Source organism: Bos grunniens, chromosome 8 (genome assembly GCF_055505025.1).
Source record: "Bos grunniens cultivar Pamir isolate PY7600 chromosome 8, Bosgru_T2T1.0, whole genome shotgun sequence".
NCBI classification, from domain to species: Eukaryota; Metazoa; Chordata; class Mammalia; order Artiodactyla; family Bovidae; genus Bos; species Bos grunniens.
Genome location: NC_141172.1, coordinates 8,605,512 through 8,628,733, shown reverse-complemented (window position 1 = coordinate 8,628,733; position 23,222 = coordinate 8,605,512). Strand labels below are relative to the sequence as shown.

The 23,222-nt window shown below is 37.2% G+C and overlaps 1 protein-coding gene across 4 annotated transcripts in view; it reads left to right on the top strand.

Moving 5' to 3' along the window:
- FZD3 (frizzled class receptor 3) overlaps window positions 1–12,720 on the top strand; it is a 97,960-nt gene extending 85,240 nt beyond the window's left edge. For 3 of the 4 annotated variants that reach the window (XM_086414819.1, XM_086414820.1, XM_086414822.1), the window contains one exon: window positions 1,945–12,720. In XM_086414819.1, the coding sequence (XP_086270945.1) occupies window positions 1,945–2,158 (214 nt within the window). In that variant the 3' untranslated portion in view covers window positions 2,159–12,720. Of the gene's footprint in view, window positions 1–1,919 lie in introns of all 4 variants that reach the window. The other variant, XM_086414821.1, reaches the window with a different exon arrangement.
- Window positions 12,721–23,222: the final 10,502 nt, after the last annotated feature.

Here is a 23,222-nt window from a genome sequence, read left to right as displayed (position 1 = left end):
AACTGAATTTTTTCTACGAAAAAGGTATTCTTTGAGTGTTATTCACTAAATTAAACTTAAAGATTTAGGTTTCAGTTTTAGGAAATGTAATTCATATTTTTAATTACTTTGATATCATCATATTTTGCTTTTTTTATTTGCCATATTTACATGAATTAGGTACTTATGAAGTCTTCGAGAGGTGAAAGTTCTCCAAATTAGCTAGCAAGTCATAGAACAATTTTCAGTTTAGGGAAATAATTATATGTAAAATAATTATTAACTAGAATAACATGCTTATTCTATTTTCATTATTTTAATTTGCAACATTGTAATTATTTAATCAAAACTTAAAAATCAAATTTAAAACCTTTATGTTCTGAATGTGAAGTCTTTTAATAAATAAAAATTAAATGCTCTTTTATCCATTAACTTGAGGAATTTAAAAAATATTCTAAAGGTAGTTTTTCATTCTTAAATTTTCTTTTTTGCTTTACTCAATCAGGAGAAGAAAGACATGCTTTCATTTTAAAAGGACTTAATTTTTAAACTTTGTGATCTAATGAAAACATTGTTTGATAAGCACTGCTATATAAGACTAGATCACTTCAGTAGTATATGAATAAGTCTTTAAAATCTTTAAATTTTACAAATGATTCATAATGAGTCATGAAATTTGTTATAATCATTAACTGAGGGGAATGATAAATTGGTATTTTCTGACAGCCAGTAGGTCTTCACCTGTTCATGACTAGTTCTTTTGATGACTTTAAGAAAGGAAAAACCTTCTACCTCCTTTTTATTTTTAGAAATACTACTAAAATTTAATATTAATTATATTTGGTTGTTTTCTTTGATTGTTGTTATTCTAAATTAAATACTTTTTACAAAACTGTGTATAGTTATACGGGGGCTTTCCCAGTGGCTCAGTGGTTAATAATCCACCTGCAATGCAGGTGCCACAGGAAACACAGGTTCAGTCCCTGGGTCAAGAAGATCCACTGGAGGAGGGCATGGCAACACTGCAGTATTCTTGCTTAGAGAATCCCATGGACAGAGCAGCCTGGAGGGCTACAGTCCATAGGGTCACACAAAGAGCTGGACATGACTGAGCGACTTAGCACACACACACATATAGTATGTATGACTGGGAGTTTTCTTAGCTTTAATGGGGACTCAGTGAATCAGAATTGCAACAAAAGAAAATTTTAACAGGTCCCCGTGCTGCCTTTCAAGATAAATAGAATGATGGAGAGGACAGCCTGTGATGAGCAATGGAGCCCAGTTGACACACTCAAAAGCTGCATCTTGGGGAAGGGAAAAGGAGAGAATTTGCTTCTGAGGGAACATGGGTTAGAAAGTGTTAGGAGGTTATTGTGTTTAAGTCGATGGAGCTTTTATGAACTAGCGTCCTGACAGCCTCAAGCCCTAATGAAAAGTAAGACCATTTACATTTAATTGAGCTATTAACTGGGCTCTCTGGAAGGAAGCTGTCCACACTTGGCATCATCATTGCTTGCCAACTCCCTCACTTTTTTAAGGTTCCACTAATTTCCTCTAGTTTCATATGCTCCCTTTTCCACTCCCAGGGTTGTAGTGAAATTGGAGTTTGCTGTACCCATGACTATCACCATTCTTCTAGATTGCCTTGGACAACGCCATATTTCTTCTGTTCTTGTTCTTCCTCTCCTGGGACCCACCTCACAACCCAAAACTTATTTGAATGAGAAAAGTATCCTTACTTAGCGTAGTTCTAGATCAGTTGGCTCTGCTTAACTTCAGCTTCTGTCTCTTTTTGCAAGGCAGCTCTTAATTCTGAGCCTAATTAGTAGATTTTTCTCCCTTTTGTTTGGCCACTTAAATAATTCAACAATGTAAATCATGAAATTATTTTGTAAATCAGTGTTATTTTCATGAAAAACTTTAGTGATATTTTCTAGTGTGTTCTGTTACCTCCCACATTAGGTACACTCCCTGCAGTTACAGAGGAATGGAGGAGAGACTACCTCATGGCAGCATGTCACGACTTACAGATCACTCCAGGCACAGTAGTTCCCATCGGCTCAATGAACAGTCACGACATAGCAGCATCAGAGATCTCAGTAATAATCCTATGACTCACATCACACATGGTACCAGCATGAATCGGGTTATTGAAGAAGATGGAACCAGTGCTTAAATCGTCCTAAGGTGGAAATTTTGTGCTGTTTAAAAAGCAGATTTTATTCTTTGCCTTTGCATGACTGATTGCTATAACTCAGTTATGATGCTTTCAGTCAGGTGCAGATGGTGTCCATTGAAAAGTAAATTTTTGCTTTTTATATTGCATCAAACTTGGAACCTCAAGGCATCCAAAATGCTAAGAATGATATCATCACATAAATAATTCTTATTTCTAGGTTATGAAGAAATAATTATTTGTCTGGTAAGCATTTTTATAAACCCACTTGTTTTATATTTGGAAAAATCCTAAAATGTATGATGACTGCTTTATAGTGAACTTTCATATAATATCAACTGGTTGTGAGGTAACATTCTGGTAGTTCTATTAATAAAACAAAATTTCAGAATTAAAGAAATTTTCTATGCAAGGTTTATTTCTCAGATGAATAGTAGGACTTTGTAGTTTTCTTTCCACTAAGTGAAAAAGAACTGTGTTTTTAAACTATAGGAGAATTTGATAAATCAGCAAGGGAATTTTAGCTAATAGAATATAAAGTCAACTGAAGAATCTGATTAGTCTACTGAAGACTCTTTTGAAATTCTGTCAAAATAGTCTTTATGCAGAGAAATACAGGAGTAGGATTAGCAACAAAGTAAAAGCGGAGATGGGCATTTTTTTCTCAGTAATTGTGCTGTTTTTATTACTTTTGTAAATATTACTTTTACTGGCTGTATTTTTATATTGGTAACTTATCCATATGCATGACGGAAAATTTTTACTTTTAGCCATTTTTTCCCATGTAGTAGTATTGATTTGTAGAGAACTTCATGTTCAGATATGTTCTATGGGAGCATGTAATAAGATAAGCATCACACACTGTAAGCCTTTTTGTAGTAACCATAGTTACAAAACAGCAAAGTGTTTCCTCTGTATCTGTTATTGTGTTTTTTGCAGTGAAATGTAATCTTGCCAAAGCCGCCAGATGTTGGTATCCAGGCCCCTCGCATTGCCCAGTAGCCAATAAGCCGCAGCTTTTGCCCCACACCTTTATCTTCAGGTTCTGGGTCATTCTTGTTTACAGCTGAAATATATGTATAACCCGAGTGCACAGTGGTGATTAATTTGGGATATTTGAAATTCATTGTAGCTTAATGAAGCATGATTAGTCCTGCTGTGAAGTATCTTTTAACTTTAAAAATATCAACTGAAAATTTTTGACATTTTGTCTTGTAATATTTAAATAACTTATAGTAAAAATTTTAAACTTTATTAGGCATGATAATGATCGGAAGGGAAAGAAAAATTCTGGAAAGTGCTGGATGTGTTATATAGACAAGCATATTTAAACAAGCCATCCTCAACCCTGACTACAGATAAGAATCACTCGGGCAATGCCCAACACCTTCCTCTCATTGAGATGAGGACTGGTAGTTTTATAAAAAGCTTCCCCAGTGATTCTAATCTGCTGCAGGCCTGACTGCAGGCTGTTTGAAACTAACTTGCTCCTGCTGATAATGTGATGGCATCATATTATATCATGTGAAAACCTAGCTGCACTCAATGTTAGGCTTTTATATCTATTACCTGATTGATTACAACTGAAATTCTGGACCCCACTCCTAAAAATTAGTACTCAGTAAGTCAAAGGTGATGGTAGGACTTTAAAAATCTGTCGTTGTAAAAATATTAATATCATAGGTGATTCTTATACAGATATCCAAGAATCAGACTTTAAAAAATATTCTAGACTCCAGAGAGATCTGGCTTTGCCATGTGCTAGTTTTTGACCTTTTACAAGTTAATTTCTCTGAGCCTCAGTTCCCTTGTTTTTGAATGAAGATAGAAAATAAATACCTACCTCACAAAGTTGTCAATAGGTATCAGATGAAAAATCATATGAAAGCTGAAAGCTCTGAAAACTTTAGTGTTATGAACTAGAAGGGATTAAGATTACTGAGGACTTAAGATATTTGTTTGAGGGCTACCATAGTACAGTCTTTGATATGTGTTTGAATTCATGTGGACTTTTTCCTCTCCTTTTTTAAAACAAAATGTACCAAGAAATTTGGTGTTGGAAAAGCTTTCATCAGGCACAGAAGTCAGTTTTCTGATAATAATTTGTTTGCCTGTCATGTTTTTTTCTTTCAAAGTACATATTTCTTAATATTTATTACTAATTCTTCATGAGATATGTGAACATTTGGCTCAAATGCTTTACTTTTTCCTCCATCCTCATTGTCTTGAAACTGGAGTTAATACTCAGGACAAGTAGAGTCTGAATTCCCTCACATCTGACAGTAGACCTTTACTCTGAAGATCAAATTGGTAACAACTCATTTATAAATAAATCAGTAGTTCATGAGGCTTTTGTCTGAGAATTTCTCCTGAGAACAGCATGAAAGACCAAAACAAACATTCAGACACAAAAATAAGTTAACATAGAAGGTACCAGTTTGAGCTCAAAGATGCTGTTGTTCATTGCCATCTGCATTATATCATCAATTGCCAAAATGTTAATTGGTTTCTTTGTGGGCCAAGTATAGACAGTTAAGTGAATATCAATATGAAAAGCTTAACCCTGTGCTTCCTGATTTTTAAATATTCATTTGTATCTTCTCTATTAAACTGTTGATATATGTGTAAATGCTTTATTGGCCTTTCAGTTACTTTCACTGCTTCACAGAATTTACTTAATATTGTTAATCTGTCATTTTAAATAACAGTATTTAGTTTGGGTTGTGTTATTTATCAAACTAGTGCTCCGAATTAAGACTTTTTTCATTAAAGAGACATTCGAAGAACTACAGCAAAATAACAGTTTCAAGTCTCAACTAGCTTAAACCAACTTGAACAAGTCCGGACAGCTTTCTTACCATATGTTTAATTTGTGTTGTGATTGGCAGATGATAATGTTTAGTATTTTATTTTTTCAGTTGACAACTGATAAAATAATAGTTCTCTCTAAAATGTTAACATATAACCAAAAAGTTTTCAAAAAGTACTCTGATTTCAGCAATATTGTATTGAATTTTTTCAGTGATTAAAGCAAACAATTCAAAACAATATTAAGCTCAAAACAATAATTAGTTTCAAAGAACAGTTAATAACTCAGCAACTAGAAGAGGGCATGGTAGGTTTTCAATTAAAATATTTAAATAAATGAATGTTATGCAACTCACTTTAGTCATGATAGTCTCAGTTCAAAGAAATTTGAAGAGTCTAAATTTGAGCTAAGTGAAATGAGTCTCTGCTTTACCGGAATAATATGTGGCAAGTAATAATCAATGAGGGATTTCCCTGGTGGCTCAGATGGTAAAGCGTCTGTCTACAATGCGGGAGACCCGGGTTCGATCCCTGGGTTGGGAAGATCCCTGGGTTGGGAAGATCCCTGGAGAAGGAAATGGCAATCCACTCCAGTACTATTGCCTGGAAAATCCCATGGACAGAGAAGCCTGGTAGGCTACAGTCCATGGGGTCGCAAAGAGTCGGACACGACTGAGCGACATGGCTATATAATAATCAATGAATTGCACCAAATAAAGTTTATTTCTCCTAGAGTAACAGTGCATATTACTATTTTAATTAAATATATATACAAACTTACGCTAACACTTTATATTAATTTTAGAAGATGAACAGCAGTTTTTAGAAGTAAGTAGGTTCTTGTTGGTTTAATGTGAAATTAGATCTTTGTATACTAGTTGGGTGAATGAATATTCAAGTAAACCTTTATTAATAATGATTTTCTTTTTCTAAAACTGTTTCTTGGAGCAGATTTAAGAAAATTCTAAGAATCTCTTCAAATGAGGAAAATTAACTACATTTTAACCTACCTCATTAGTTTCTTTGTGATAATAGCTGGAAATAACTGAAGTTGTAACTTTATTGGTGTGGACTATATCCCCATGAAATAAAAGGAACTACTTAAAATTTTTTGATAAAATAGTGGATCATTGGCTGGAGCTTAGAAAATGTTAACATACCAAATTTTCACTATGATGATATTTATATTCCTTTTGACATGCCAAAGGTATGTTTATATATTATCATACTTGGATGACTAGCATAGTCTAGTGTAATGAAAATTGCCCTGGGCTTGGAATTCAAAAGACCCATAATAATGATGTAAACTGAACAGGTCGTTTAATTTCTCTTTGTCTCAATTTCTTTGATGTAAAATGAGGATAAGGTAATTTGGGGCTTTGAGACCTGCTCTACAGGACATTGTGAGGATCAAATGAGCTAACAAGAATTATAGTGCTCTTTAAAAAACACTGATAGAAAAAAAAAAAAAACACTGATAGTATTTGTTTTTGTTAGAATTTGGGGGTTACAGAAAGCAAGCATAATGGTATTGAGCAGTAAAAACAGAACAGGCAGTTAGGCCAGTATTCATTTGACACAGTCTTCAAATCAGCAATCCAATTGACCCTTTAAAAATGAGATTCTTTTTCAAGAACGACTGTGCCCTTAGATTGTATTTGGCCCTTTATTAAATGTTATACCAGAATATGCTCTGAAAATTTATATGGTTGAATTTATAGGTCACTTTCAACAGAAATTTGGGGATATCCATTATATGTCTGCTTTGATATGGAATGATATAACTGCATTAGTTTTGCAAGAAAAATATAAAGAGAAGTAGGCCCTGTTACTTTTTTTCCTTTGAGGTCTTTCATATGCCTAATTACTTCCAATTAGGAACACTTCTTTTTTATTAGTGATTACTGTAACTTATTGGTTTTCATCATGGCAAAACTTTAAATTTTAAGTGATACTATTATATTTGTATATGTAATTTTTTAACCTGCATAAAGTAAGGGTTTCTCCATTCTTTTCCACACATAAACACACAAAAGGGCATTTTTATAGAACCTAGAGGTACAAAGGAACTCACGATTCTTTTAAACTACTTTTATGCCTTTTTACAACTGAGTAAAGAAAGGTGTTTATGTTTAATTCAGCTATGTTTCTTAGTAGCTGTATGATTTTATACATTATTCTTGTGTCATTTTTATGTTTTTTATGAAAAAATTATGTTGACATCTCTTCATATTTTAATTCACTTCAATTCTGTTTTGCTCCAATGATATGATTTTTGAGAAAGGAATGGGAAAACTAAGCAACCTTTACCTCCATCTTATTGTAATTACTCTCCTGGATTTTTTCCTAATTTAAATTCTATACTTCCTTAATAGCCAAATTGATAGGATTATAATAATTTCTCTCAAGATCTGAAGTCTTCTGGGAAAGAGAATATTAAGGTTTATCCAGAACCAGCCATTTTTGTAGACATTCCTATTTGGTTGATTTATAAAGATTTAATACAGTAAGTTAATAAGCATATTTCTTATTCTGTGATCTCTAATTAGAAAGTAACATTTTTGTTGCCATAAAGTTAAAAAAAAGTAAATTTTCACTTACATTTTAGTCAAATCCCATGCCAGTACATTACCTCCTATAAAAGAGAGTAGTTCACTCTATTTAAATGTATTAAGAATGGTTTCCTTTGGAATTTTTTTTGTTTTTAATAATCACTATTCTCAGGAAATCTGTTATGTCCTTTCATGGACATTTTCACTGGTGTGATAGCATTGTTTATAATTCTTTTTGATCATTTCATTGGTCACTGTCAGCAGTTTTTCCTGATCAAGAGAAGCAAGTATTTACCTTAGAGTAATTCAGATCTTGAAAATTCAGTGTTTTGTTATTTTCATAATTATTGTTCATTAATAACATTAATTTTTATTAGAGTGATTTTTTTCAAGCTTTTTATCATATTTCCTGCAGTACGGTGAGCTATATTTTTATTATAGCCCTGGGATTTTTGTTACATAAGTCAGCTTGTTTGTATTGCTGACTTGCAAATATTACTTTAATTGTGTTGACATGCTATTGACATAAAAGAAAGAACTTTGGAGCTTAATAGTTTTTTTTTTCTAAATTGGCAGATTTTTTGAATGCTTAGTAAAAATACATTATGTTAGTTTTTAAATCTGACAGAACTTTGTGTCAGAGGTCTGATTTGTAGTGTTGCATCTGTTTTCAATGAGCTGTGGAACTTTGCAATTTTATCTCTTGGGACCTCAGTTTAACCATCTGTAAATGAAAGAAAAAGGGGATTAGACCAGGTCGTGTCTCAGATTCCACCTGTCTCTGGTTTGGTTATCCCTTGACTATTTTATAATCATTATCTTATTCTCGTTATTCCTCCCATGAACTCTATATACTAGATCAGCCTGCAATGTTAATGCAAGTTGCACTTAAATTGATAGGATTCAGCTATGTTGCTGATTTTGTTTTTCAGTCTTGATTTTAGGTAATTTTAAAGGAGGAAAAAATTATATTACAGATTGTAAAAGTAAAAAAAAGGTTATAAATAATCGACATGACCTTTTTTCCTCCCAAAGGAAAAATCTCCTAAGGAACCAATATAAGCACCTTAAAACTGATGTACAGAAAAAAATAACATCTAAAATTTTTGTGGTCTTTGTTCTCTTAAATATGAGCATAGCTACTTAGGCTAAACTTTTAAACAAAATGTATTAAGATAAAATTAGTAAACAAAGCATATAACAGTTATATGGCCCATATAACTAATTAAAAAGCTATTAGGTTTGCTGACATGAAAATATTTATAAAATATAAAAATAATTGAGGATTGGATTGAAATTTGTCTGTTCACTAATTACCCGTAAGCTGAAACCTTAGATTCTTTGCGTAACTACAGTTGCCAGATTGCCACGAGCAAGTGAATATCCTGCTTTAAAATATCCTTAGAGATAAATGTGGTTTCTTTGTTTTATTTTTTTCAGCTCTGCAGAAGATGTTTCTGTAAAGCCTCCTTCTGTAATAAAATGTAGAGATTCTATTACTTCGTCTCTCGACAGAGTTCTCTTGTAGATTTATTGATAATTACATTGTCTGAGAACCAGGCCATAGAGGTTCCTGTTACACTTAAAGATCATTGTCTTTGTTCTAATTGTCTTCCTTAACTCCTATCAATCTCTTGAATCCTTGGTCTGTAAATTTACAATCTAGGTACTGGGTTTGGTGTCTGGTGGGTAGAAAAGAAAAATGGAAATTGATACAGGAAGGTGCACTGGTTTCTGATGTAATTTGTTTGGCTGTACTTGATTCCTTGTCTTTGGTCAGTTCACTGGTTCAGGCAGCTCTCCTGACATCCAAAAGTTCAGTTAGATGCCCAGCCTCTCTCACTCACACATTGCTATATTACAGTGTTACATTAACCACCTGTTAAGAACTACCACCACGACTTTCTTTTCAGTTCTCTGACTCTGTGTGTTTTGCTGTTATGTTTGTTAAACCTTGAGTCTGAGGTCTAAACATTTCATTGAGTACTTTCTGGGTTTTGATAATAGGATATTCTATAAGGTAAAACAGATAATCCTAGGGTGGTTTAATTTATATTTATCCATCCACCATTTTTCTGTTTTTCTAACTGACCCCTCCTCAGTTTTGAAAATTAAGTTTATAAATATCTTCCGTCTCTCCTTTAGCCCTGCCTCAGATAATTTTTCTTTGAACTATTCTTGTTGGCAGAAAGGTTTAATATGGAATAATTCTGTGTTTCTGAGACAAGATCAACACAGTAGTTCTTTACATTGAGCTGAGGTGAACATGTATTTGAAATTGTTGCAGTTTCTTTACATGTGAACTTAAAATTAATTTTTTTAATCATGAAAAGGACTCTCTGATTTGAAAACATTAGTTTGGAAGTTCTCTTGTTATCAGGTGCTATTTCTACCTTAGCTGTGAATTATCATAATAAATCTGAATTCTTTATCATTCATCTTTTTAAAAAAGTTAATGCCTCTAGAATGATCCCATTTCACAAATCTTTTTTTTCCACAAATCTTTAATACCAACTTCAAACAACTTTTCTGTTTTTATTTTCAAATGCCAGACTCTGTTTTTAAGTTTTATTTTTTCATTGAAGTTTAAACATATTACATATGTGAAGGAGTGACTGCAGTTTAAACATTTACTTTGGCATGATAAAGAGAGCTACACCATCCATAATCGCTTTCTCCCATTACCAGAAAGAAAAATTCATTTGACACTTAAAAGCTGTTAAATTGTCTTATTTTTATTTGAAAGAGCTATGGAAGCTGTTTCTTCTCATTTAAACTTTTTAAGAAAATGCCAACTTTGCTGTGTTTTAATCTGATAGTGAATTGGGATTATTTATATAAGTATATATGTCTACAGTTTATAATAGTGAAGTGAAAAGTGAAGTCGCTCAGTCGTGTCCAACTCTTTGTGACCCCATGGATGGTAGCCGACCAGGCTCCTCCATCCATGGAATTTTCTAGGCAAGAGTACTGGAGTGGGTTGCCATTTCCTTCTCCAGGGGATCTTCCCAACCCAGGGATCGAACCCGGGTCTCCTGAATTGCGTGCAGACGCTTTACTGTCTGAGCCACCAGGGAATCCCACAGTATCATAGTTAATAGTTACTTCACTGTCTGTAATATACGATACCTGAAGCTCACATTTATTTAATGTGAGTGGGTTTTGGGTTTTTTTTGAGCCCCTTTTTTTGTTTTGTTTTTTATTTTCTTAGTGTTGTACATTATTATATATGTTAGGTTATCATGGTCATCTCAGTAGAAAGCTCTTGAGTAGATGGTTTTTTTGTTTTTGAGAATCAGCCCAAGGAGATTCATATTATGTGGCCATAGCTGGGTAATATTATTCTGAGCTATGTGAAGTTGCTGGTTTTGTTGCTCAAATGTTAGCAGTTTCATAATACATATTCAAGAAACAACCAAACAAAAGATCTTTTCGAAGAGCTATTTCAACTTCCCAATTCAACTCTTTTAACCAACCTACCAGAGGCTTTATAAAGATTCAAACTGCAGATAACCAGAGGCCTATCAAGAAAATTCTGCTTTGTTTTGCTGTTAAATTGCCCAGTTTTCAAAGGTATTTAAGCAAAATGACTTCAGTAATTGAAGCAAATATCTTTGGGGAATGCTTAAGTTACGTAAGTTTTTTCATTAAATCTGTGTATAGTTTTTCAGCTTTCATTCACTGAGATATTGTCATTTATCAAAGGATTAGTCTGTAAATATCATTTGAAGGCAAAATAACTACCCCCTGCCAATATCTAATATGGACTCAATTTTGCCAGCTATAGAATTTTGTCTTCTTAGTATGCATTCTAAAATAATAATATTATGTTATGTAGCCAATAGATTTGCCTAAACATGCCGTTTTAAAGATTTTCTTTATACCTGTGTTTCAAGTTATAAGAATTAAAATGTATGAGTATAAAAAAGGATATAAAAATGATAAGCTCCTACTTAGGAAATCCCCAATTTTAAATAGAACTGTGTTTTGAAAGGTTGTGGATTGGGTTGTTCCAAAGTCAGACTACATCTCCTCGTGTATATAATATTATAAATAATAAGGGTAGCAGATAGCCAAAAAGAGCTGACCTAATGCTCTCCAAAATTAACCTAGGGGTCTTGGTTTGGAATAAAGTGTTCGTGACTATAGCCCTTTCTCCTGTTTTAAAAAAACAAATCATTGTTATTAGCACAGATGACTATCAATTAGAATAAATATTTAGCTTTTAAACAAAAGTGGAAATAGTTCAATCAGTGTTGGTGAAACTATTTTGAGACAAGAGATTTCATTTAGGTAACTTAAGTTGGGAATCTGTTCCTCTTTCGAAGAGCCTGTGTGATGACTGAAAGTGCTGTGTGTTTTCAGTGACCTTGAGGAAGGGAGCCAGTCATTTCTTCTTAAGGGTTGTAAGAAGTAGGGGCCTTGCTGATCTCATGCTTTTCAGTTCAAAAACTGTGTCCAGAACATCTTAGATCTCCTTCACCCACAGTGTTCAAAGGCTGTCTGTATTTCAGGCTCAGTCTACCCTACCTTCAGCTGAGCCTGTCTTCCAGCTCTGTTCCCTCATACTAAATTTACAGGTGAGTGTTCTCCATTCTTAGTTTGTTTTTTTTTAAAGTCTTTACTCATTTTACTGTTATGAGAAATGACCACCACCTTCTCCTTTTCTCAAGAAATATAAAGGTAGAAGAGATATTCCTTATCCATTATTTTTAAAAGCTATTGTTTTTGGACTGCTGGCACTTGGCAGTTTAGTTTTCAGACCCTAATCTGAATTAAGTTGATGGAGGTGACCCTAAAATTGATCTAAAGTTTTAATCTTGCTTTATCATATAAGCATCTGGTTGGAAACTGTGCTGATGAAGATTTGTATTTTGTGGCATTGGTTCTTCATGTTTCTTTTTTATGTATTTAAAATCGATCATTAATTTCCAAACGAGTGGAGAATTTACCGTTGTTGAGCTATGTAGAGGGCAAGTGTGCTTGATTAGAGCATGAACTGTACTTTCACATTAGCTGATGTGCTTTGCACTCTGCTCTTGTAGATTTATTTTGTTTACAGTAGACTGATGTCAAGTTTTTGTAAATGTTTTTTACTTAGCACTTTAACTGTGAGTGTACAAACTGATTTTAAATGTAGTGGTTGTATATTTTGGTTATAAATTGGAAATTTGTAATAAAAATTAAATGATTTGTTCTCTATTTTGTCATCAGTACCTGATTGAGTGTAATTTTCTACATCATCTATACTGCTATTTTTAAATTAGGTTTCATACTTTATGTTTTTCTAATTACTAATTTTTTCATTCACAATAGCATAGACTCCACAGTAATCTGGAGTATAGATACATCATTCTGTATCATATCTCTGGAATATAGATACATCGTTCTGAATGCTATCCTATCTCTATTCATTATTATATCCCCATGCATACCACTACCAGGTACATAACAGGAGAAAAAGGTGAATGCATTAAAGTACCTATATCAATTTCCCCAATAGGAAGTCCTACCCAGGTAAGCAAATTTTTTTTTTTCCATACACAGGACAGCCGATTAAGACTTAAACTGGTACTAGAGTGTTTTTTGCCGAGATCACGCATTCTTTAGTTGGAAGGAACCTTAGAAATCATAAGGTTCAACTTCCAACCCAGTACCAACATCCTCCAAAACCAGCTTTTATAAGCCTCTGCTTGAATGATTTCAGTAAAAGGAAGCTTACTACTCTAAGGCCTTCCATTCCATTTTGAAGTCAGCCGACAACCAAAATGAGCAAAGTGAGCAAGGAAATTAACACTCTCCTAAAGTCTTCATAAAGGAGCTGCTGGCATCTTCATTTCAGCCCCATGAGACCCACGTCAGACTTCTAACTTACAGAAGGTGATAAGTTGCTTAAGTGTTGCTTAAGCCCATAAATTTAGGGTAATTTATTAGAGTAGCAGTAGAAAACTAAAATATTCAGCCTCACACTTGCACATCTGCAAAGCGTGGGCAATGAACAAGCGAGGAGTGGAAAATGGGCCAAGGAATCCATTAAAGACCAGAAACACTGCACAGAACTGGCCTGTTGCCATGAAACAGACTGTTGAGGTGGCTTGGAGAAGTTGGAGGTACTGAGATTAATAAGAGCAATCAGTCTCTGGTGCCCTTCTTCCAATATTATCCTTCAGTTTTTTTCACCGTTATTGTCCAGTTTTCTTTTTATTCCCACTTCTTTATCTTCTCCTCCATCCCAGTTTTCTTTTTATTCCCACTTCTTTATCTTCTCCTCCATCGTACTTTCCTCCTTTTTAAAACAATGCTCTTTATTTTTCTCTGCTAATCAAGTGTATGTTTTTATCAACCTCACACTCCCACTAGCATACCCACCCCATTTGTTGGAAGGAGATAAGGAGCAGAATATGAGAGGAGCCTTGAGAGAAGGTTGAGATTTTCCAGCATGCCAAGACTTAAAAAGGTAAGGAACTTAGCTTTACCGCCTGGTCTCTGAGTACTCCAGTGCAGCACATGAATTCACAAATGAGGGTTATATACAAATCCATTTATTAGAAAAAAAATCAAAACTAAGCAGGCACTCAAAAGTATTTTGAAAATAATAAAAAATTTTTGCTAAGGTACTGATTAGTGACTGTCTTCTATTTTGCTGCTGAAAAATTATGTTGAGCCCTTTTCACTACCTGTTAGCTCAAAATTAAGGCCGCCTTAAGGAGCCAAGGGAAGGTTTTCATCAACTTCAAGTAACATTAGATGAGCTGCTGAACAATAGTAAATACAATAGAAGCATCTAAATACTTAAGTGAATCAATGAAGCATGTACATTTTTATTTTAAGAATTGTTTGGCACCAGATTTTTTAGGAAAGTGTTTGCTGAGTATGATGACTAAGATCCATGCACTAATATCTATGTACAAGCTTCTGATTGCCCACATGTCCTGCTCGCTACAAGGGCAGAAAGGACATTGCTCTCTGGCAACAGATTGGGCTTTGGTGGAGCCAGTTTACGGGCACTATTGGTAATAATCCCAAGGGCACAGGTATTACCTCAGTCATCAGTTTAATAGATGCCAAATGAACCCTTAGCACAAAGACAAGGAGAGAAGTCTCTTTCATTTCCAATGTGATGATAAGCATTTCTGAAAATTCCAAAAATTGTGTGGGCCATATGACTGTCAGAAATTGGCTTGTTTCTAGAGCCATTGCAGCAGCACTAAAATTGATGAGCAAATACAGAGGAGAACAAAGTCATTTAACCTGAAAGTCCTTTTGTTCCTCTCTCCTGTCCTAATCATTGTTAGGAATACTTTTGCAGAAGCATGACATATTTAATTAGAGGCTTGTTTTTGTTGTCACAGTTTTAGTTGTTTTTCCAGAACCAAAGGTTATGTTCATATTGTTTTTCTTGTCTGTTGATGAAAGTAATTTTAGAAAATGATTTTTCAAGTCTCCGTGACTGTTCATTAGCATTCATTCATTTATTCAGCAATCATACATTTGTTTACCTACTCCTTATCAGGTAGTGAATAAGACCCTAGAAATTCAAAGAAGAAAATGTCATGATTTATACTCCTGCAAAATTCACACTCTAGTAAGGAGATAAGCTTGTAGACATCTGACTACTATAATGGTGGTGTGTTCAAAGTGTTATTTGAGCACAAATGTGGAAGTAGTTACTTCTGCCATGAAGACTGGGTGTTCAGAGAACTATTAGAATAAGAAAGATCCAATCGATAGAAATTTATTAATCACCTAATAATTGCTGAGGTTATGGTAGGGAACAAATAGACAGTTGTCCTGTTGTAGTTCTATAATTGAAATTTTGAGTCTAAAGAGAGGAAGCAGACAATAAGTAAAGACAATAACAGATTAGTTTCAGATAGTAATAAGTGTTATGAGATACAACTAAGTGTCCTGTAGGGAAAGGCTTAAGGATCTTGATTAAACAATACAGATTTTATTCAAAGTGCAAAGGTGTGCCATTGAAGCATTTTAATTAAGGGGTTAACATGACTAATTTTCCTTTTTAAAAAATTCTGGCTCTATGAAAATGGATTATGAAAATCAAGAATGCACACAGGGAAACCAATAAAAAAGCAATTGCATTAGTACAGGTTAGAGATAATAATGACTAGGACTCAGGTGGCAGTTGTAGAGATGGACAGGAAAGGGAAAATTCAGGATGTCTTAAAAGTAGAGTCAGTACCACACACTTAGAAAATGAACTCTTGGTTGCCAGAAGGAAGGGATAGTTAAGGACTTTGGGAATGTCATGCACACATTGCTATATTTTAAATGGATAACCAACAGGGACCTGCTGTATACAGCATGGAACTCTGCTCAATGTTATGTACTGGTCTGGATGGGAGGGGGTTGGGGGGAGGATGGATACATGTGTATGTATGACTGAGTCCCTTCATTGTTCACTTGAAACTATAACAACATTGTTAATTGTCTATATCCCAATAAAAAATGCTTTTGGTGTTAAGAATAAATAAAATTTTATAAATAAATACTTCAAGATAAAAGTAGAATCAGTAAGATTGACATACTGGATGTGATAGTGACAGGAAGGGGGTGAATGAAAGATGACTCCTAGTTCTTTGGTTAGAGCGGCAAGGTGGAGTCAGGGCCATTTGCTGTGGTGGAGAAAACTGGAGGAAGAATGGACGCTGGAGGGGAAAACCAAGAGTTCTGTTTTGGACAGGTTTAAAGTGACCGTTACCCAAGTGAAGATGCCAAGTAAGCAGCTGGATATAAGCCTAGAGCTCAGTTCAAGATCTTGGCCTGAGACCGAATGTGAGAATCATCGAGATGTAGGTAGGATATAAAGCCATCAGGTTATAGGAGATCACCTTGGGAAGACTGGATAGAGAGAAGTTGTGTACAAGACAAAAGGTCAGGAAAGGAGACTAAGAAGGAGAGGCCAGTGATACAGGAATATCCAGGGAATGTGTTGAAGAAGCAGGAAAGAAATGCTGTATAAAGGAAGGAGTCCTTAAAGCCAGTCAAATGATGCTTAAAGGTCAAACAAGATGATGACTAAGGAGGACCATTTGATTGGACAACGTGGAGGATACTGAAAAGAACAACTTAAGGGGAATTCCCAGGCCATCCAGTGGTTGGGACTCCATGTTTTCACTGCCAGGGGCCCAGTTTCAATTCCTGGTCAAGGGACTAGCATGGTGTGGCAAAAACAAAACACCACCACCACCACCAACAACAAATGGAGTGGGAGGGGAGGCAGCCTGGAGTGGACTGGAGAGAGAATTGGGAACTTGCATTTTTAGCAGTCGGAAGATTAGATATTTTCAATGATCCTCCCAATGTAAACAGTCAAAAATCATCTTTGTGATTGTATTGCTAAACCGACATGATCAAAAACAGTGAAAGCAAAAACACTGGTGATAAGGTAGCACCAACACCAGCTTCTCTTGAGTTTTTTGCCGGACCCTAGAGACAGTACCATATTTGGGGGTCAAGAAATTAAGCTCCAATATCAATTGGAGACTGTGATAAATCTCTTTAGAAAGGTGGGACTTCAATGGGTTATACCTTCAATGTAAAGGAGATGGAAGAAAAGGAAATCACACGGAATGAGATACCAAAGAAATCTGAATCCGAGTTTAGCATTGGTTGGCAGAAGTATGGTGGAATTTCCCCCTGAGAACGTGTAATGGCCCTGACAATACATTTTTTGGTCCAAATATATTCTGCATGTGACCTGAACCTTAAGCCAAGAATATAACTCAAAGTGTCCTGAATTGCTTGTTACTCCAGGCAGCTGTCAGAAGCAAATGCACATCTTTGGAGGAAAGCAGTCTAATGTTGGGAAAGACTGGGGGCAGGAGAAGGGAGCGACAGAGGATGAGATGGTTGGAGGGCATCACTGACTTGATGGACATGAACTTGAGCAAAATCCAAGAGATGGTGAAGGACAGGGAAGCCTGGCGTGCTGCAGCCTGTGGGGTTGCAGAGTCGGACATAACTTAGTGACTGAGTAACAACAACAACGTTAATTTACGTGCCAAAGAATTTCCACAGAAATTTCCAAGGGAAAGGAGCAGATCATAGTCAAAGCTAGCAACACACACACTGAAGAACAAGACATCAGGAGTGAGAGTCTATTCTCCAAAGACTGAAGATTTTTAGAGTTAGCACACAATATAAAATAACAATTTAACATGTTTAAAGAAATCAAAGAAGGTATTAGATGTGTAACACGATACTGTGAAAAATCACTATTGCAGGTTTGAAAAAAAGAGGCCTAGCTGAATGTCTAGATATGAATGTTTTAGTAACTGAAATAAGAAGCAACAGATTAAACACAACCGATGAGAGACTACTGAACTGAAATACGCATGCTCAGTTGTTCAGTCAAGTCTGACTCTGCAACCCTATGGACTGTAGCCCACCAGGCTCCTCTGTCCATGGAGAAATTTATGTGGTGATTTTTAAAAACATTTTTTTGGCTATGCATGTGGGATCTTAGTTCCCCAACCAAGGGTGGAACCTCTGCCTCCTGCAGTGTAAGTGTGGATTCTTAACCACTGGACTGCCAGGGAAGCCCTGTGTAGTGATTTTTAAGTGTTTAGAATTCTTTGACATTCTCCTCTTCAGGAGGTGGAGCTTCATTCTCCTTCGCTTAAGCATAGATCAGCCTTCTTCATTTGCTTCTAACAAACTGAATAAAGTGGAACTGAAGGTGTGTGATTCAGGGACTGGGTCATAAAGGATGCTGTGGCTTCCTGCTGCTGCTTCCCTCTCTCATACCTCAGCTTGGGGAAGCCAGCTGGTCTGTCCAGAGACTACTCAGGCAGCCCTGGGAGAGGCCCCTGTGGGGAGGAATGGAAGTGAGCCAACCTGGAAGCAGCTTTCTCTCCAGCCCTGGTCCCGCCCCTGTTGATGACAGCCCCAGGGTCACTTGACCTTCACCTTGTGAGAGACACTGAGCCAAAACCACCCAACTAAGTCATTCCTGGATTCCTGTCTCCCAGAAACTGTGTGAAGTAATACATGTTTGCTGCTTTTAGGAGCTAGGTTTGTGGGTAATTTATTATACAGCAATAAATAAGTAATACAAGATTAATTTGAAGAAATTACCTTAAAGACAGCACAGGGATAGAAAGCGATAGAAAACATGAAATGAAATTAATCAACATTCCAGAAAGAATAATGGAAACAAATATTTGAAGTATTAATTGCTAGGAAATCTTTAGAATTGTTGAAAGACAATAATCATTAGGTCTTTGGAGCCCAGTGAATCCTAAGATGAATACTTTTTTTTTTTTTTTAACAGCACTTAGACATCTTATAGGAAAATTGATGAATACCAGACAGGGAAAAGATTCTTTAACAACACAGCCAGAGAGGAGAAAGCTCAGTCTCAAAGGGATGGCAGTTACACTGAAAGCTGATTTCTCTACAGCAGTAATGGAAGTCAGGAGCCAGGAATATATCTTGATTTACTGACTGCAAGACAACTGTAGTTTGAACGTTCTTTGAACATTGCCTTTCTTTGGGATTGGAAGGAAAACTGACCTTTTCCAGTCAGGTGGCCAATGCTGAGTTTTCCAAAGTTGCTGGCATATTGAGTGCAGCACTTTCACAACATCATCGTTTAGGATTTGAAATAGCTCACCTGGAATTCCATCACCTCCACTAGCTTTGTTAGTAGTGATGCTTCCTAAGGCCCAATTGACTTCGGACTCCAGGATGTCTGGCTTTAGGTGAGTGATCACACCATTGTGGTTATCTGGGTCATAAAGATCTTTTTTGCATAGTTCTTCTGTGTATTCTTGCCACCTTAATACCTCTGCTTCTGTTAGGTCCATACCATTTCTGTCCTTTATTGTGCCCATCTTTGCATGAAATGTTCCCTTGGTATCTCTAATTTTCTTGAAGAGATCTCTAGTCTTTTCCATTCTATTATTTTCCTCTATTTCTTTGCATTATTCACTGAGGAAGGTTTTCTTATTTCTCCCTGCTATTCTTCGGAACTCTGCATTCAGATGGGTATATCTTTCCTTTTCTCCTTTCCCTTTAGCTTCTTTTCTTTTCTTAACTATTTGTAAGGCCTCGTCAGAAAACCATTTTGCCTTTTTGCATTTCTTTTTCTTGGGGATGGTCTTAATCACTGCCTGTATAATGTTATGAACTTCTGTCCATAGTTCTTCAGGCACTCTATCAGATCTAATCCCTTGAATCTATTTGTTACTTCCACTGTATAATCATAAGGGATTTAATTTAGGTCATACCTGAATGGCCTGGTGGTTTTCCCTACTTTCTCCAATTTAAGTCTGAATTTTGCAATAAGGAGTTCATGTTCTGAGCCACAGCTCCTAATCTTGTTTCTGCTGACTGTATAGAGCTTCTCCATCTTTGGCTGCAAAGAATATTATCAATCTGATTTCAGTATTAACCATCTGGTGATGTCCACATATAGAGTCATCTCTTGTGTTGTTGGAAGAAGTGACCAGTGCTATTACCAGTGTGTTCTCTTGGCAAAACTCTATTAGCCTTTGCCCTGCTTCATTCTGTACTCTAAGACCAAACCTTGCTGTTACTCCGGGTATCTCTTGACTTCCTACTTTTGCATGTCTGTCACTTATGATGAAAAGGACATCTTTTTTTGGTGTTAATTCTAGAAGGTCTTGTAGGTCTTCATAGAACCGTTCAGCTCCTTTGGCATTAGTGGTTGGGACATAGACTTGGATTACTGTGATATTGAATGGTTTGCCTTGGAAACGAACAGAGATCATTCTATCAATATGCCAGCAAATTTGGAAAACTCAGCAGTGGCCGCAGGACTGGAAAAGGTCAGTTTTCATTCCAATCCCAAAGAAAGACAATGCCAAAGAATGCTCAAACGGTATACCGCACAATTGCACTCATTTCACATACTAGCAAAGTAGTGGTGAAAATTCTTCTAGCTAGGCTTTAATAATACATGAACTGAGAACTTCTAGATGTTCAAGCTCGATTAAGAAAAGGCAGGAGAACCAGAATTGCCAACTTCTGTTGGATCATAGAAAAACCAAGAGAATTCCAGAAAACGTCTGCTTCATTGACTACACTATACTCTTTGACTATGTGAATCACAACAAAGTGTGGAAAATTCTTAAAGAGATGGGACTACCAGAGCACCTTACCTGCCTCCTGAGAAACCTGTGTGCAGGTCAAGAAGCAACAGTTAGAACTGGACATGGAACAACAGACTGGTTCCAAATTGGGAAAGGAGTCCATCGAGGCTGTATATTATCACCCTGCTTATTTAACTTATATGCAGAGTACATCTTGTGAAATGCAGGGCTGGATGAAGCACAGCTGAAATCAACATTTCAGGGAGAAATATTAATAACCTCAGATATGCAGATGATACTGCCCTTAGGGCAGAAAGTGAAGAGGAACTAAAGAGCCCCTTGCTGAAAGTGAAAGAGGAGAGTGAAAAAGCTGGCTTGAAACTCAGCATTCAAAAAACTATGATCATGACATCTGGTCCCATCACTTGGCAAATAGATAGGGAAACAATGGAAACAGTGACATACTTTATTTTCTTGGGCTCCAAAATCACTACAAATGGTGACTGTAGCCATGAAATAAAAGGTGCTTGCTGCTTGGAAGAGAAGCTATGATAAACCTAGACAGCATATTAAAAAGCAGAGACATTACTTTGCCAAGAAAGTTCCATCTAGTCAAAGCTATGGTTTTTCAAGTCATGTATGGATGTGAGAGTTGGACTATAAGGAAAGCTGAGCACCAAAGAATTGATGCTTTCGAACTGTGGTGTTGGAGAAGACTCTTCGGAGTCCCTTGGACTGCAAGGAGATCAAGATGGATTCTAGCAAAGAGACTTCTGAGTAGGTTGACGTCACCTACTAAGGGGTGGCACCCCCCCCCCCTTTTTGACCCTGGAGGAGCCTTTCTGTATGTGTGCACTTGAGAAGGTTGCCTTGACTTCCAGAATGAGAACTATGTGGTTTCTTCATCTCTTATCTGGGCAGGCTCAGCTCCTTCTCACTCCTGCTATTACCTTCATCTTAGAGTGTCTGTCCACAGAGGGACAGACTCCAGCTCTCAGCCTGGGGCCCACTACCTCAGAGTGGCATGTGTGGAGGGGTGTGGAAGCTCTGTGCTGTCTCTCCACACCTCGCTCTGGGCATCTCGCCCATCTGGCTCCTCCTGCGTTACCTCATTTTATACTAAACCAGTGATCTGGAGGCTCCACATGAAGACAGTGACATCAGATAATGGAAGGGGACCCTTGATGTGCACTTCCCTGACAATTAGTGATGTTGAGCATCTGTTCAGTACCTGTTGGCCATCTGAATATCTTCTTTGGAAATATGTCAGATTTGGTCCCAGACCACCCAGCACCACAGGATGCGCTCTGCCGCTGCCCAGCGTTCTCCAGTCAGGTTCCCCGGATGGGCAGGAACCGAGGCCGAGTTATTTGCTTTCCTGCTGAAGTGAGGCAGAAGAATGAGCTGGTGGGGCCCCTTGACTGGAGACTCAGGTCAGGTGGGACTGCCAAACAACCATATTCCCCGGCCAGACGGGACCCCCAGCAAAGCCACTGGCTGGGATGTCTGCTCCCTCACAGTGGGACTGGGAACGTGGTTCACAGAGGGCTGCAAGCAGTTCCTGCAAGCCTGGCACCCTGTGCCTATTTGATCCCTGATGGTGGAGCCCTGCCACTCCCCCAAGTAATTTCTGTGAGGCAAGACCCAAACAGACCTCCTTGGAAGCACGTTCCACAATGCTGGGAAAGCTGGGTGTCCATTTGGTGTTCTCTTTTTGCCTGCCAGAGAAACTAGGTTGGAGGTGGGGATGGGGGGGCTCTTCAGGCAGTGCTATGCCAGCCTGGGGAAGGAACAACGTGGTCAGACTGTAATTGCTCCTTCTACCTTTGAATGTGGTCCTCCTCAGTCTCTGTGGTCCAGATGGGTGCTTCAGCCTCACCCCTACGTCCTATGATTTTCTCTGTGGAAAGATGCTGGCTCCATCCTTATGAACTTACCTGGAGGAAGATGCTGCTGCAGGCCCAGCTGGGGCACTGGGGCAAGCTCTTAATGGCTGAGAAAGTTCGGCTGGTGATGGCAGGATCTGCCAGTATTGGAGGGTCTCCTCTCAGGTGGTGGGGCGGGGCCTGTGGCTCACTACGGGGAAAAGGCCACTGGCAGCAGTAGCTGGGGGGAGCACTCACTGGTGTGAGCCATCCTGGAGACCACCGTTTTCTCACCAAGACCTGCCCCACCCAGCAGCCTTGTTGCTGTTGTTGTTTAGTTGTTTAGCCACACACTAAGTTGTGTCTGGCTGTTTACAACCTCATGGACGCAGCACGTCCTTAGGCTCCCCTGTCCTTCACTATTTCCCAGAGTTGGCTCAAATTCATGTCCACTGAATCAGTGATGCCATCCAACCATCTCATCCATTGCTGCCCCTTCTCCTCCTGCCTTCAATCTTTCCCAGCATCAGAGTCTTTTCTAGTAAGTCTGCTCTTTGCATCAGGTGGCCAAAGTATTGGAGCTTCAGCTTCAGCATCAGTCCTTCCAATGAATATTCAGGGTTGATTTCCTTTAGGATGGACTGGTTTGATCTCCTTGCAGCTCAAGGGACTCTCAAGAGTCTTCTCCGGCATCACAAATTGAAAGCATCAGTTTTGTAGCCCCTCAGAGATGGCAGGTGGGAGGGCCTGCAGAGGGCCGGCA